This window comes from Cupressus sempervirens, chromosome 10 (assembly GCF_028749045.1).
Source record: "Cupressus sempervirens isolate cs-2001-9-10 chromosome 10, ASM2874904v1, whole genome shotgun sequence".
Lineage (NCBI taxonomy): Eukaryota > Viridiplantae > Streptophyta > Pinopsida > Cupressales > Cupressaceae > Cupressus > Cupressus sempervirens.
The window spans coordinates 966262500-966280534 of record NC_143127.1 but is presented as its reverse complement, the minus strand read 5'-3'; the positions used below and the strand labels follow the sequence as shown (position 1 = coordinate 966280534).

The following is an 18035-nucleotide window of genomic DNA, read 5'->3' as shown; positions in this document are numbered from 1 at the left end:
GAACCAAAATGCCTTTATTCTGCCTTTATCTTTGTTCTGTCCGGTAAACTGTTACTGGTAAATCTGTAATAACTCTGTCCCTACGTAGCCAAACCTTAAGTGCTATTAACCACTTGTCATATACACTACGTTCTTCCTTCCTATAAGTGCGCATAAGCCCAATTGCCTCCAGTGAACTGCGCTAAATAAAATGGGCTAACTACACACTGTTCTGTTGATACGTACTCAGACAATTTTCTGAATTATTATGCCTTCAGACTTATCCTTTCATTTTGCTTTCTCAAAGTAAGTTATATGTTTCCATCAATGACAACCCTAACATATATCCTTAGCCAAATTGTGAACAGATCAACCCTTGGTGCTATATAAATCACAAGGTAAGCCAAGGCGAATCGAACCAATGCTTATTTTCTTTCCTTATTTGATGATGGAGATATTTATGAACTGATAAAACTCTCAAGGAATTGATGTAGTAACTCCCAAGTGGAAATTCTAGCTAGTTATTACATGAATACTACTTTCTCTTCTGGTCAATTGCAAGAAATAATTAGTAAATGAAAATCTATTTAAAATTACTTGCTAGGCAGCTTGTTCAACTTTTTGGTCAGGTGAGCACTAAAGCTTTGGGCATATTTGAATCTGATGTGCTCATCAATAAAAGTAGACGCTGGTTTCTCAAATGAGCACAATCCAGTTCATTTGTTTTGTATGCAGAATTATGACTAGTTGCTTCAATGTTTAAGAAGTTATATCATGTTAGTAGCTCAATATCTCTTTCTCCGCTAATAGATGTATGTGCTATATGAAGTTTGTATTTTACTAACACTGAACTAGATTTGCAGGAAGTTCTGAATGAGGTTCATCCTCCCAGACCGGCTTGGTATGAGAAATTCTATGCCTATGTTTTAGACAAAGGAATGAAATCTTATGAGGAAGAGGTGAGTTATCACACTGGTTCACAGGTGTCTTCTCATCTATTTTGAAAACTTTAGAAATAAATATTTATCTTCTACTATTAAAAATATAGTTTTCTATTCTTTATCTGAACTTTCTTTTGTGTAGCTTCTTCATTTGAGCTTGATTTTAAATTTCTGGCTGTGCTAGAGCAAGATTATGCTAGTCAACATAAGAAAACAGAGGAACATTACTTTTCAAAGAAAGCTTGTAGAATTGGGATTAACATCCTGATTTCTATTCATTTTGCTTTTGAATTACTTGTACTTCATTCCGTTTTGTGCTTCTGTCCCCACTGTTGTGAAAAGAAGGTATTATGCAAGAAATGAGGCTTAGGACTTAATATTATTGTGAACTCAGTATGCAACTTCAGAAAGGGATTCAAAATACACAAAGTTCATTTGAGATTTTTATTACTAAAAACAATTTCAGTCAGAAAGGTTCAAATCATTTTATGTCATGTGAGGGCTTACATTGTGAAGATAGTAACACTTTTAAAGTGAGTAATATTGCCATTTTGGAATTTTATTTCCGAACTAAGAAGTCCTTCAGGCTCAATTCAATAATGAAACAAGGCATATACCTTCATTGAGTCCTTTCCCAAATTCCTTGAAGGCGAAACAAAATAAATTGCAGCAATTCATAAATGGAAGACAAGACACTTCCTAAAAGGTATTGAAGGTGTAGAAAACTCCATTAGACTCTAATCTAGTGGGGGAATTAGTTCTTTTCGAATCTTAACTATTAAGGAAACAGAAACAGATTCAGAATGAGATAATAAACATACATAAAGATAAACCACAATGAGCACACAATTTACGAGGGTAAAATCTTTTTGGGAGAATACTTCTCACTGTAAAGGCAGAGTACTTTGTATCATTGAAATCACAGGTAGAATACAATAGTGGTATCTTTCTTCACCAATTAGACTCTACAACTGACAACCCACAATCTGGATTAATTTCGGCAACATAATACTGTACTTGCAAAACAAAACATAGTAATGCTCTACAAACCCACCTTACATAGAGAAATACAATTCAAAGGGTAGCTTCTAGATGAACATATAAGATAGGATCATGCAAAAATACTTGGCACAATTTTCTAGTCATCTGAAAGCATGCGAATGACACATGCACATCTCAAATCGACTGCCCATAGAAACCTCATAAGTTGGGCACTGTAAGAACACCAAAAGGTTCTAACTTTCAACTTGGATGTTTGACATTCTGTTAAACACTTTGTGTGCAAACTAATAAGTTGGTTTCGCCAATAATCCGATTTTCAATGAACTAGACTTGCAAACAACTATGAAATATCATTGAAATTTGCTTAATATTCAACATGACATTTTGTCAAATACCTGGCAATCACATCATTCTGAAAATACACCAAACTATTCAAAGGCTTTTCGTCATACAGTTTGCATACAAGCTAACTACTGCAAACTATTCACAATAATTCCTCTTATTCCAATTCCGGAAATTGAAGCATTTACAATGATAAAGAAATGCATTGCAAACATCAATTTAATTGCAATCTAAAGCCTGGTATATTATCACAGCTTTGAATGGAGGCCACAAAGTTAGACACTGCTATGTAGAAAGACAAAATTCCTTGGTGCCAAGATAGTTATGCAACCTAAAGGCACAAAATTATCAAAGCATGCCCTTAGCTTCCAACGCCACCCTTCATTTCACCTCATGTGGCTCTAATAAACCCCTACGAATTCCTTATTGGATTCTAATGCAGGTCTTAGAAGGCTGTGATTTTTGTTTGCAAACAACTGTTTGTGATTTCATTCCATCAAAGTCCAATTCCTTCACTTGAGAGCTCAATCATGGCTTCTGATATAGAGATATCTCCATCATACAATTCACTGGATATCTCACCAATTCAGAGTGCCAATACCTAGAGAATTTCACAAATTGTCAAGCCAAATACGGCTCCAAACCCTTGCACAAATTCTCTCCACAACATCAAGCAAAAACAATGACATAGAATGAATTCCCTTTCTCTACCCTTTGGCTTTTTATGTTTCCCACGTAGGTAATTGATCAAATGTCTTCTTTATTACACTACACATAGCTTGTAAATCTATTTTCTTTTGTTGCATTTGAAATATGATATTTAACTAGTGCTTGCACTGGAAAAAAGGTGCAATGGTTACGCTGATAATTATATATGTTGCCAAACATGGAAATCCAAATACGAGTCAATGTATATTTATTTGGAGATGTGAAATATACAAAAATGTTTGTAGAGTGTCAAAATTGAATAATCTGAACACTTTTGTTGGCTGCTCACATACTTACTTCATTCTTGACATCGCTCCCTTGAAGATAACCTTGTGTGGTATCCACAAATTGAAAGGGAGAGAGTTTTCAATTTAAATTCAGTCCATGTTTGGCACTAATAACCTGAACTGATGAAGTGAGGGCGTACAATCATTACAAATATGGACAGGTATTCAAGCAAAGGTTGTAGGATTGTGTTTAAATAGTCTTAGGAAGTTTTAAATTTTCATTTATTTTTAATAATAGAAATGAATTAGTATCTAATATAACTCATATTTATTTTAATAGTTAAATATTATTCCACAAATTATCACAAAATGAAAAACACAATTGATCTGAACTTTATTACTCCACAAAAATCGATCTTCATCAACAATTTACTAAAAATGCAAAAGCAAAAATTATCTTTTAAAAGCACATATAAAATTCATCTTTAGAAAGGCAACTATAATGGGAAAATCCTTAAACCAATTTTATTCATGGACTTCAAATAAGATTTAAATATAATTCTCATCATTTTCAGCTGTCCTCCATATTATACGATTCAATTTGTTTCATTTACTCCACGTCGATGTGCACACCTCTGCACAAACAATTTTGAACCGTAAATTTTGGTCCTGCATAAGATTTTTTTTGTAAAGTTTTGAGAAAATTCATAGATTTTTACTTTGGTTTTACATTTCATTTGTTCTTGGTTGAGATGGTAAAATTACTTCAGATTTAGACTCTCTTAAATGTGAGACAATGCTTGGTTTGGGAAAATTGTTTGGAGTTTTTTTTGAATACGATTCCATGAGTCTGCTCGAGCAATGGTTTATCCAGGCCGTCACCACCACAAATGTAGATGTGTCTTGGACTTTTTGACAGATTTCCAAGAAATGACATTTTCCAATGTTAGATATTGAATTTCGAAAACCAATTAAATTAACAAAATTAAAACCAAATTAATCTAAAACTAAAATAAACTAAAATAAAACTAAACTAATTAACAACTAAAAACTAAGCTAAATCAAGTTACCAGAAAAATCTGAAACTAAAAACATAGAAAACCAAAACTTAAAATCAAATTTAAAAAGATTTAAACCCCACGTTGGCCGCCTATTTCTTTTCTTTTCATGTTTTTGTCTTATTATCTTCTGTTCTTTGATTTTAATTCATTTCCTTGCTGCAAAGCAAATTTTTCGTGAAAGGCCATTGTAACTGTTTTTCAAGTGCTGGGATAAAATATGAAATGCCTCCCTTAGAACATAAGGTTCGCAAACATACAAAACATAGGAAAGAGAAGGGTGCCGAGCAAATAGAGCACTAAAGATAAATACAGGTGAAGAGCACACTAAATAGTGCCCAAAGTAGCAGAAGGCTGTACTAATAACAGAATTGAAAACAAAGGACACGGAAATGTAGCATAGAATACTATATTTTAGATTGTCAAGAATGTGAAGTACCTTTTGATGCTTGCATGCGTTGAAAGCAGAAGAAATTACTACTATGTAGACATTGGTAGTGCCATTTCGGCAAAAGCAATGGGTACAATGCAGCCCAGCAGCACCAACAATTCCAACATTTTTGCAGCCAACAGAAGTGTTAAAACAGTCCAAGGTTTCAATTTTGCAAAGTGGCTGTAAAACATAGTCTTTGCAGATGATTTTGTTGTGATGAAAATGGACGTAGAGGAAACTTCATTTGATATGGTGCCAACACTGATGGAAATAGGTGCTCTTTGTCCCGTTGACAAGCTGAAAATAATTTATAAAGACTTCGGAAGGTGGTGAATTCTAAGGGTGGTTAACTTTCCAAGGCTACGCTAGACCAAGGTTTTTCACTGCCACAACTTTTCTTAGCAATCACCTTTTTGTCAGCATGTATTAACTTCGGGCAACTTTGTTGACGTCAGACTTTGAATATCGACAACTGACCTTCTTTTCTGCTTTGAGGGAAATGTAATGTCCCTAATTTAGTAGGTTTCTGAAGTATGTTTTTGTCAGCTCACCATTACGACCCTCGTGAGTTGATGTTTGGATTTGGGGGTCTTTGTCAGGATATTGCTATTTTTGGACTTACAATTTTTAGTAAGTCACTCTCGGACGGTTACTATTGTGGGTGTGTAGTTTAGGTAGGGTGATCGTCTGGTTTTGTTATTTGATCTCTCGATGAAATATTATTGAAGTCATATTTATTTGGAGGATTGTCGTTTAATGATCATTTATGATAGACTTTATTTTCATTGTGTTTCATAATATAACGTGTTATGACTTTATATTATAAACGTCACTTTTAAGTGAAAGGTGTGAGCGTGAAGCTAAGTGGCTCAAATTTGTATTATAAATATGGCTTTTTGGAGAATGGGGGATCATCTTGAAAATATATCTCTTGATTTTCTAGGCTGAGGGTTTTCTGAAGAGTTTACTAAGTATTGTTCTAAGCATTTCTTGCAATTTGTTGTTGTGGTATAACATATTGCACATTCTCCTACTATTTCATACTATTTCTAGAGAATTGAATCAACTGTGGCTTACTGGTTTTTGGAGGAAGAATTCTATGGAGTCTTTACAACTTCAAGACTGTCGAATTGTGATCGAAATTGACTCTGGGAGCTGCCGTTAGTTTCCAACTAGTGATTTTGAGCATACAAACTACTCCAACAATCATCTCAGGGCTGAACAACTAAACCCAAGCATATTGCGATTGCTTCTAGGTAAAACAACAAAGCAGTGTGGAGTTGCGTTGGAGAATTGAAGGGGCTGTGGCTAGACTGGTATCACTTGGAACTCATTGTTGGGTGCTTTTAGATGATAGTGAGGTAGTCCAGGGTTGGAGTTGGGCATTGTATGTGGAATAACCGATCAACTGCGAATTGCATTTAGGAATAAATCGGCTTGTGACAGTCCATGTTGGGAGTTAGCTTGAACTCTGCAAATAAAAATCAAGTCATTCTTCACATTCTCGATTGTTTGATATGAATAAAAATGTAGCTTACATGTCTCTCTTGGGAAGAAATAATTCATAGATATTAATACTCTATGTTTTCTTTCAATTTTGTATTCATTCATCTATTGTCCCAAAACTCAAAAAAATGAAAAAACAAAAAGACATAAAATGTTAGGGTTGCATATCAATATCAAAAATCCCAGTATTGGATAAGGAAGGAATTTTATAGTGGTATTAGAGCAGTTTCGTGCCAGCTTGCAGGAATTGGGCTCAGTTCAATTCTGAAGTAGACTTTGTGGATTCCGCATTTGGAGACATGCATGGTGATCAAAGATTTGTGCCAGGCATGCACTATATCCAATGGGAAATTAATTCGCCTCTCAGAGAAGGAGAGCTGGAGATTCAATTTGGTACGGTTGGTAGCCCAAGTGGTTTTGGTGGCATTGGACGACGAGTCCCAGATGTTGAGGTTGATAGAAATGTCCTACAGCCATTTAGGAATATCATAGCCAAGCAACAACAAATGACATGTGTTCTCCAACAGTTGTCTAACACTGTGCAGCAGTTAGCTTTGCCTCGGGATCAGGGTAGAGAGAGCTCGAGATATTTCTGTTGGTTCCCAGAGGTCACTTGTGGATGCGGGGCCTAGGGCTGATGACAGGCACATGATTGAGGATCATGTCAAGATGGATGATAGGGTGGACAGGACAGGCTATATTGGTGCTTAGGACAGGCCACAGAGACCCACTTTCCTAAGACCAAAATTAGATGCAGTTAGCACTACTTCTGACGCCACCCCATTTGTTGACAATTTATTGACTCATTTTCATGAGTGGGATGCTCTTCCTTAGGCATTGAAGGATAACTTGAGTTTTGACAGATATCTGACACAAAAGCGTGAGCATTTCAAGGGTAGGTCTGCTACTGACAAACAATGGCCTAGGTACACTGTACTTTAGCAGGCAGCTAGTAAAATGACATTGGCTCAATTTGATGGGAGTGGTAGAGTGTCTACTAGAGCTTGGGTCCACAAGCTCGACACCTACCTCGCTTTGCGTCTTATGACTGAGGAGGACGCCATCATGTTTGCTGTGCTACACCTTGATGGACTTGTGCACGATTGGTAGTACCATGGCTTAGTATCTCTCCATCACGATTAGATCATATCATACTAGGAGTTTGTTGACAAGTTGATAGAATGTTTTGACAAGAAGGATCTTGAGGTTTATTTGAGGGAGTTGGCTCAATTATGATAGACAACTGGTTTGGAGGCATTTATCAGTGAGTTCTAAAGGTTGTTAGTGATGGTATATGACATATATGAGAGGAGGAGGGTTGTGCTTTTCGTTGAGGGACTTGTTGAGCCACTCGGAGGTTGGGTTAAGTCATTAAATCCCCCTTCATTGCAGCAGGAAATGAAAAAGGCCGTTAACTTTGACGCTTCTACTCCTAGAGGCAAGTTTGCCTCAAAGCCTATTACGTCCTCCGATGATAGGATACCTCCTCAGAGAGAGAAATCTGAGGGTAAGCATTTTGTTGCAGCACGTTTGGACCAGAAAACAATTAATGATTTGAGGAAGATGTTGTGTTTCTACTGCAGGGGTCCCTATGATGTTGACCATGATTATCTTATGAAGCCTAAGGGCAAAAATAGGATGATGGAGTGGTTCTATGATGATGATGGTAGTGCTGAATTTCAAGAGTAGTTTGGGGATTATGATCAACATCAGCATGTTTACTGTATAGGGTAAAAGGATACTTATTGCAATGTAGTATAGCAAGATATAATGCATAACACATACTTTATTCAAATACGCAATATGCTTATTACAATAACTCCAATGATGATGATTATTCTCCAAAGTCCCTTCCAGACGGTGTACATAGACTTTCTCAAAGGGGTGACTCAACCATCATGCGCCCTTTCAGATACTATTCTACCAGTTGGCTACAATATAGAATTTACCGACAACATCATCCCCCCAAAAAGAAAAGTCATCTCTGGATGACAATTAACAAAACAGAATACATTAACTGACTAACTATAGATATGTTTCTGTCACACCACTTTCACATTCGTCCCGTGCTTGCACCAAACTGGTCTCCAAAACACGTTGCATCTGTAGCCTTTGCTAACACAATATTGTCACCTTAGCCAATTTGACCTTGATAGCCACCCGTGTCACATTCTTTGCTTCCAACTCCTGGGTACGTTGAGCCAAGTGTCACTCTACTAACTCCAATTGGATGATCAGCTCCTCCCAAGCTCTCTATGCATCCATCAAGACAACCTCACATCCAACACCTACTCTAAGTGCCTCAAGGCGTAGCATTCCTCTCGAAAGGCTTGCTCCAGTGCTCTCTCCACCTCTGGCAGACAGACACTCCATGCCTACAGCAGCTCCAGGTCTCATCAACTAGTCACACTTACCACAACTGATAACTGAACTCACTGGGGGTCTAGGGGGCATCGCCCCTAGCGGGGTCGAGGGGCAGGGCCTCCGCGGGGTCCAGGGGCAGAGCAACAACTTGGTTCTTCTGCTGCCAATGTCCATACAAGTTTGCCGTACAGTCCCTCCTCCTTTTCCATGCAGTCACCCAACCTCTAATCAATCTAGCCGTACGACCGTACTATGCACCTCTGGGTCTCTTCCTGCAACTTTCCCAGCCATACGGTGCTTTGTTCCTTCGATCATACGATGTTCAAGGACCTTGCACTATTCTTCTCCTGCCTGTACAGTCGTAAGGTGTGGTCTGTTCTCTATTGTCATCTTTCTCTTTGGTGACTGTACGATGCCTTAATCTCCTTCTTGATGGCCATACAGTGACTTCAATCTCGTTCTTGATGGTCATACGGTGACTTTATTGTCTTTATTTAATTATTTCGTAACTCTCATTTGCACATATTTATTCTAATTCTTTATATTTACATATATACATTTTTTATCTATTATTTATATTGTCTCTCAGTTGCTTGTCCACAGAGGTGCGTTATTCTTTCATGATAGACTTTTAGCTTAGACTCATTCACTACATTGGCTACTTCCTTCCCGTCGAGCATCTATAATTTTATTGCTATGATATCACCCATTTCATGGATTTTATATGGTTCGATCCACTTTATTTTAAATGTGCTTGGTCTGATTTCATTCCGCCCATTATACTTCAAAACTAACTGGCCTGTTTGAAATCTATTCAATTCCAAATGCTCGTCATGCCATACTTTTTGTCTATTCTGTGTAACCTTCATGGCCCATTGTGCTTGCAATCATTGCTCATCAAGTTTATTTAAGTTATACAATCTCTTCCTCGTGCTTTCCATATCTCCAAGCTTGTTTTTGATTGCAATCCTCGAACTTGGTACCATGAATTCCGTCGGCTGCCACTCCTTTCCATCAATAACTGTAGTCTTGATTCTAGAACCTTGTCTCCATACAACTGCAGTTTTTATTAAGCCTTTCCTCTTTGTTTAATGTGCAGACCGTACGATGTGTTTTCCTTGCTGTCGACACCCTTCTACCATATCTGTGGTGTAGTGTAACCTTTTCTTTCCACATGGTCTATTCACCGTGTACCATACGGTGGAATCTTTCCTTTTTTTGGGTTTGTACTGTATGTTCTTCCCTTTAGTTTCATCTGTAACTGCCTTTCCTTCTTCCGCTTCTCTATATTCCTTTAGACATTCATTTTTCTCTCCTTTCTCACCTTTGTCGACCCTTAACATATTACAGCTCAGAAAGAACTCGTAATCCTCCATTTGCTAGTGGAGTAGTCCGTTCATCGAGTCTAGGTCGTCATCATTCGACCCTCCTAGTCACAATACTCCTTCGTTCGGTTCCATTATCTTCTTTCCTTCAGCGTCACTCTTGCCTCCACCTTCTGAGTCTAACGACGCTGCCTCCTCCCCCACCATCTGTGTGTGCAGGTCAATTATGAATTTTTTGCCTCTGCATTCTATGGATAGGGTATTTCGTTTCTAGTCATGTTTCACTTTTGCTTGTACCAACCCCCTCGTCCAAAGATAGCATCATACCCTCTTTTTTTCAGTGGAATGACCACAAAATCTAATAAAAATGATTGTGTTCCAATAGTTACCGGCTGTGTCATCAAGGTTCCCAATGGTTTGATCCCATGCTGATTTGCCGTGAGCAATTGGAATGTTGGTGGTCACAGCATAGGTTTTCCAAACTTTTTCCATATATCTTCTGGTAACGCATTCACGCCTAACCCTCCGTCCACACTTATGTCTATTAGTACAGTTCCTAGAATGCCCATCTTGACTATTGCCAGATGCCTTCCTATTGTGAGTGCCAGTAGCATTGGGTCTACTGTCGTCATTCCACTACCATCCTTTCTTGTTTCCTTCGTTGCTTTCAGAAGTGGTGTCATATTCAAAATGGCCGTCCGTAACTGAGGCATTGTGAGAAGGTCATTTAATTTAATAGGGACTTCTATTTGCATTACCTGTCTTATCATGTTTTGTTCAGCTAAGTTCCTTTCTGAGGTATCGACAGTGTCTTTTACTTGCAACTTTCCTATTTTCATTTGTCTTTCCAACTTTGTTCGTGCTTGCTGTAACCTCTCCTTTTCTTCTTCTGCATTAGGGTATTTCACCTTCTTAGCTTGCTAACGTGTAATGGCTAGTACCTTCTCATCACATGCTTCGATACTTAGGCAAATTTACCCCTTGCTTCGGGCATTTTGAATCTTCGTGGTCTCCCAGACCACACCATCTGCATAATAGCTACGACGTCTCGTTCGTTGTACAATCTCTAGTGAAGTGCCCCCAGAGGTTACACGCACGACACTGTATCATTGGTCGTCCACTCGCGTTGTATTGAATCCGACTTCAGCCTCCATTATTATTTTTGTTATTATTATTTCCACCCCTTCCATGCCGGTTATTGTTGCGATAACCTCCTGAGGTTGCATCATTGTTCGTGTTATTTCCGGTGGACACTTCCTGTGTCAGTAACACTTGCTGGTGTCCTTTTTACTTCATATTAAACGGGCACTCCTTTATGGAATGTCTCGGCACCTAGCAGATATCACAAAATGTTTCTTCGGACATGAACCCTTTGTGTGGCCTTCCTCCTTACAGTCCATACACCACAATTCTCCCTTCACCAAGTCCAGATTCTTTTTCAAAATTTCAAATTCTTTCATCATTCATAGCATATCCTTTTGTAACACTCGAACTTTCTTGCTTGATTCTTCATCACTGCTGCTACTTTCGGACAATGAATTGTCTGAATCCGAGGATTTGTGGTTCTTCTTCTTACTTGTTTTCTATTCACTTTCTAGATCCATCGCCCTATTATATGCATCTGTGTACGATGCTGGAGGCACAATCTTCATTTTCTTCTTTAGAGTCAGCCATAGCCCCTCGACAAACCATCGTTTTTTCAGTTTGTCAGCTGGTTGACTCTCCATCTTCCCAACCAACTCTTTTAGCTATCTTGCATAGGCATGGATCATTTCGTTTTTTCCTTGCTTTGTGTTGTATATCTCTGCTACAATTTCATTGTTGTCTCTTAGTAGTCGGAACTCTGCAATGAACTCCTTTCTAACTTCTGCCCATGTAGTTAGCTTCTGAGAATCCGCGTCTGCAAACCAATCAATTGCCACACCCCGTAGGGTTGCTGAAAATTGCCGGACCCAATCATCTTCATCTGTTACATTGTTTGTCGTCCATATTGTTTCACACGTCTTGCAGTTTCTAATTGGATCTACCGTTCCATCTCCATTAAACTTTGGCAATTTCTCCTTTGGTCTTGCATTTTTGTTACTTTCCTTTGATTTTGAGATACCTGTTGTGTACGTGCACTGTTCTGCACACCCGCATTGTTTTGAGCACCCGTGTTGTTCTGCACACCTGTGTTATTCTGCACACCCATGCTGTTCTATACAATTGCGTTGTTTTGCACACCCACGCTGTTCTGCACAACCACACTGCTTCGGACAACCATCCTACTTCCAACAACCACATTACCTGGTGAAAGATCTTCCTCAAGTGAAGTTCGATTCTCCGCCTGTATCCATTTGTTAGGTGTATCAGGAATGAAGAGTTCACTCCATGCTCGTGCTCCCTTGGCACTTCGAGCCGTACAAGTTGCTTCCCTTTCATTCGGATGCTCTACCCTCGGCGTATACAGGTTAAGGAACTCCTCCCTTGTTTCTTCCACCAAATTCAATCGCTGTCGAGTCTCTTCCAGTAATTCCTTGGCACTCCTCGGCTTGCTAGGTGAATGCACTCCCTTCGTCTGTGCCCCTTCACCCCTTGGTGTCCGTCGGCAATCTGCTGAAGCTTCTGTTTGCGCTCCGCTTGTTGTTCTAAAATTAAAACTTCTTGTGCTGTATGTATTTCATCTTTATCTTTTATCTTATTTCTATCCTATTAAGCAAATTCAGCATTAATCTTCATAACATTTCCTTCGTTCCAGGTTTGTCTGGCAATAGCGCCAAATGTTTACCGTACAGGGTAAAAGGATACTTATCCCATGTAGTATAGCAAGATATAACGCAGAACAAATACTTTATTTATATAGGCAATATGCTTATTACAATAACTCCAATGATGATGATTACTCTCCAAAGTTCCTTTCGGATGGTGTACATATACTTTCCCGAAGGGGTCACGCGCCCTTTCGGATATTATTCTACCCCTCGGCTACAATATAGAATTTATCGACACCACAACATAGGAGTGATGATGTTGAGGATGAGGTGAATGACTCCAACCTCAAGGTAGCTTACTTATCAAGTACGAGGAAGGAGGGAGCTTTTAGGATGTGTGCGCTCATAGTTGGATAGGGTATTGTTGCTTTATTTGATACCGGAGCTACTCATAATTTTATTGATGCATGTTTGGTTACCAGGAGAGGTATGTAGACAGAGGATTTTGAGGGCCTACAGGTATAGGTAGTTGATTGTTACACCTTGAAGTGTAACAAGATGATTTTAGATATTCCTGTGAAACTTAATACATATGATTTCACTACAGATTTTTATGTGGTAGATATGGGGGTACACATATAGTCCTTGGTATGGCTTGGTTACACACACTCAAGGATATCTACTTGAGCACAGAAAGGATGGAGATGAGATTCATCAATGACGGGCAGCCTCAGGTTCTTAAAGCAATCCGTAATGATGAGTTTAAACAGATCTCCCTACGACGTATGCAACATTTGGTACGTCATGAGGATATTATTGATTCGTCAATGGAGTGTAGGATTATGCCCGCTCAAAAGGGTATTGAGGCAGATTATCATCCAAATATTCAGCAATTGAGAGTTAAGCACTCTAAAGTGTTTAATGATTTAACCCCTGGTAGGCAATCGGATCGTGGGATTGAGCATATCATTGAGTTGGAGGAGGGTACTAAGTCCATTATGATCATGCCCTATCGCCACCTGAAAAGGCTCAAAGATGAGATTGAGAAGATCATACAGGAGCTTCTTGACTAGGGGCATATTAGGCCAAGTAAGTCCCCATTCGCTTCTTCAGTTGTTCTGATGAAGAAGAATGACATTCTCCGGATGTGCATTGATTACTGGTTGCTGAATAAGAAGACCAATTAAAACTGGTATCCTATTTCGCGGATTGATGAACTCATTGATGAATTGCATGGGGCAAAGTATTTTTCGAAGATTGACTTGAGGTCCAACTATCATCAAATCCGAGTTAGAGAGCAGGATATAGAGAAGACAACGTTCAGGTGTCACTGTGGGCATTTTTAGTTTTTGATCATGCCTTTTGGACTTACCAATGCTCCTACCACTTTTCAGTCTACTATGAATAGGGTGTTCCATAGTCAGCTCCGTAGGTTTGTGCTGGTTTTCTTTGACGACATTATGATCTATAGCAAGACTTGGGATGATCATGTTGTTCATTTGGATACAGTTCTGGGTATATTGGATCAGGCTTCCTTATATGCCAAGGAGTCTAGTGTGCTCTTGGTATGACAAAGTTACTTTATCTGGGGCATTTTATTGGTGCTAATGGAGTTCGCATGGACCTAGATAAGATCCATGCTTTTGTGGAGTGGCCTACACCCGAGACCTTGACATAGTTGAGAGGGTTTATAGGTCTTTATGCCTTTTACCATACGTTTGTGGCCGATTTTTCGCGACATGTTGCTCTCCTTACAGACCTGACATGTAAGGGCGCTTTTCAGTGGTCGGCCCAGGCACATGAATGTATTGAGAAGTTTAAAACTATCATGACTTCATGTCTGGTGTTGGCTTTACCTGATTTTTCTCAGTCCTTTGATTTGCACTGTGATGCTTTCGAAGAAGGTATTGGTGCAGTTTTGTCCTAGGATCGACATCCCATAGTCTTTGAGAGTAGGAAATTGCGGGGTCCTGAGAGATCTTTCAGTGTTTATGATAAAGAGACGTTGGCCATCATGCATGCCTTGGCCAAGTTTAGGCAATATTTAGTGGGCAACAAGTTTTGCATTAAGACTGATCATAATAGCTCGAGACATTTCCTAGGACAGAGGAATTTAAATCAGAGACAACAGAAGTGGGTCAGCAAGCTACAGTCTTACGATTTTGATATCTCTTATATCAAGGGGACCCAAAATGTTGTTGCAGATGCTCTTTCTAGTAGATCTCATCTCTATATAGTTTTTGATATTTCAGAGGATTAGAGACATTTAATTATTGCTGAATATGCCAGGGATCAGTGGGTCTCAGGAATTGTGGATGGTAGTATTTAGGATGATAGATATTCGCTTTTAGGAGAGTTGATTATCTACAAAGGGAGGATATATTTGATTCTAGAGTCAAATGTGCGTAGGATTATCTTGCGAGCATTCCATGATTCTCCTATGGCTGGTCACCCCAGTTTTCCAAGATTGTAGACAAGTTTGGGAGAGATTTACATGGAAGGGGTTGAAGGCAAATGTTAATCACTATGTTCGAGAGTGTTCAGTGTGTCAGCAAAATAAACATGAATACACATATCCTGTTGGTTTATTACAGCTACGTCCTATTCCTGAAAGGAAGTGGGAGGGAATTTCCATAGACTTCATTGTGGGCTTGCCTAAAGCTCAAGGATGAGATTGTATATATGTGGTGGTAGAAAGGCTCACGAAGTATGCTTATTTCTTCCCTATTACCACTACCTATTCAGTTGTACAGTTAGCTGAGTTATTTTTTTAGGGAGATTTTCAGATTGCATGGTTTATCCAAAACCATTGTGAGTGGTAGTGACAGCAGATTTATGAGTCATTTTTGGTAGGAGATTTTTAGATTGTGTGGGACTCAGTTGACCCCTAGCACAAGTCACCACCCCCAAAGTGATGGACAGATGGAAATAGTGAACAAATGGGTTGAGGGATATTTGCGGAATTATGGTTCTTCTCAGCAGAAGGCTTGGGTAAAGTGGATTCACTTATGTGAGTATTGTTACAATTCCACTCAGCACATGACTTCACAGATGTCACCTTTCAGGGCTTTATACGGGTATGATCCACCTAGTTTTATAGACTTGCTATGTGGTGATAGCAGAGTACCGAGTACAAGAGATTTGTTGAAGGATAGTTAGGATGTAGTAAGGTCTTTAAGAGATAATATAAAGAGAGCACAGAATCAACAAAAGCAGTATGCTGATCAGTGGAGAACAACTCCGACTTTTCAAGTGGGAGACATGGTTTACTTGATGTTGTAGCCGGATCGACAGTCTTCGATCAAAAAGAGTGGTGTGAGAAACTTAAGCCATGTTATTATGGTCCTTTTCATATTGTACGATGGGTTGGAGAGGTGGCTTATGAGTTGCATCTACCTTAGGATAGCAAGGTTCATAATGTATTCCATGTTTCATGCCTTAAGGGAGCTTTGGGCCATCATGTGATACCATCTCCTATATTGCCTCCATTGGATGATGAAGGGAGATTGGAGTTGATTCTGGAGGTGATTCTTGATACTAGAGAGAAATAGTTGCGACAGAGGACCATCTGTGAGTTGTTGGTTAAGTGGTAGAACCTACCAGAAGAGGATGCTACCTAGGAGCCTGAGGATATTCTATAGCATCCCAGATTGCGATTGCTTCGGGACAAGCAATCTTGGGGAGGGAGGACTGTAATGTCCTTGATTTAGAAGAGACTGTAATGTCCTCGATTTAGCAGGTTTCTGAAGTTTGTTTTTGTCAGCTCATCATTGCGACCCTTGTGAGTTGACATTTGGATTTGGGGGTCTTTGTTGGGATATTGCTATTTTTTGGACTTTCTATTTTTAGTCACTCTTGGACGGTTACTATTTTGGGCGTGCAGTTCAAGTAGGGTGATCATCTGGTTTTTTGTTTTGATCTCTTGATGAAATATTATTGAAGTCATATTATTTTGGAGGATTGTGGTTTAATGATCATTTATGATACACTTTATTATCATTGTGTTTCATAATATTAAGTTTTATGAATTTATATTGTAAAAGTCGCTTTTAAGTGATAAGTGTGAGCATGAAGCTAAGTGGCTCAAATTTGTATTATAAATATGGCTTTTTGGAGAATGAGGGATCATCTTGAAACTATATCTTTTCTCTTGAATTTCTGGGTGAGGGTTTTCTGAAGAGTTTACTGATTATTGTTCTGAGCATTTCTTGCAATTTGTTGTTGTGGTATAGCATATTGCACATTCTCCTACTGTATCATATGGTTCTGGAGAATTGAATTGACTGTGGCTTACTGGTTTTTGGAGGAAGAATTTTGTGGAGTCTTTACAACTTCAAGACTGCTGAATTGTGATCGAAATTGATTGTGGAAGCTGCCTTTAGTTTCCAATTGGTGATGTTGAGCATACAAACTACTCCAGCAATCATCTCAAGGTTGAATGATTAAACCCAAGCACATTGCGATCACTTCTAGGAAAAATTGCAAAGCAGTGTGGAGTTGTGTTGGAGAATTGAAGGGGCTGCGGCTAGACTGGTGTTTATCGCATAGGTTAATTAAGAATTGCACACAGATAATGAACACGAACACGAACAGAAGAACTCTTATTATTATTCGCATATGCCAAGGTATTACATTAGGTTCTCATGATGATTACAATGATCCCGAAGGGAAATATAAATACTGTTCGAGGAACCTTCTCGAAGGTATCCGTCGGCCACATACAACATGCCAACTACAATAATAGAACCTTCTGGATACATCTTGATACATGTCGGCCTGACGGCACACATCTCGATACACTGATAGAACCCTCCCGATGCACCATTGGGAACATCCTGAAATACCATCGGAAAGCTCCTGATACACCGTCGAGAACCTCCCGATACACTGTCGGGAACATCCTGAAATACCGTCGGGAACCTCCCGATACACCGTCGGGAACATCCTGATACACCATTGGGAAGCTCCTGAAACACCATCGGGAACATCCTGAAACACCATCGGGAAGCTCCTGATACACCGTCGGGAACCTCCCGAAACACCGTCGGGAAGCTCCTGGTACACTGTTTCCTGACGACATCATCTACCCCAAAAAGAAAAGTCGTCTCCCGACGAAAAGAAAACCAAAAAAACTCACTCTATTTACATTATTTATAAAAGAAAAACAACATGGACGTAAACATCATCAACCTGAAAGTTGAGTCTCGGACTGTGACGACTGGCTGCGTCGAAGTTGATACAACTGATTTGTTCGTATCTACAAATCAGCTCTAATCTGTGAGTTCTCCTCCACCATTTCTTTCAGCATCAAAGCAACCTCCTGACACTCAGTTTCCTTCTGATCGTGAGCCTGTTGCGCTGAGTCCTTCTCCTGACGTGCTGTTGTCAACTGCTGCTTGGTTGCTGCTAGTTGCTGCTCCATTGTGGTTAACTGCTGTTCTGCCTGCTGTTTCCCTCGCG

General features: G+C 39.3%; 1 protein-coding gene across 4 annotated transcripts in view; it reads left to right on the top strand.

The window, feature by feature from the left end:
- LOC149537187 (uncharacterized) overlaps positions 1–18035 on the top strand; it is a 305410-nt gene that overhangs the window by 43947 nt on the left and 243428 nt on the right. For all 4 annotated transcript variants that reach the window (XM_089807337.1, XM_089807335.1, XM_089807338.1 and 1 more), the window contains exon 2: positions 843–938. In XM_089807337.1, the coding sequence (XP_089663463.1) occupies positions 843–938 (96 nt within the window). The remainder of the gene's footprint in view (positions 1–842; positions 939–18035) is intronic.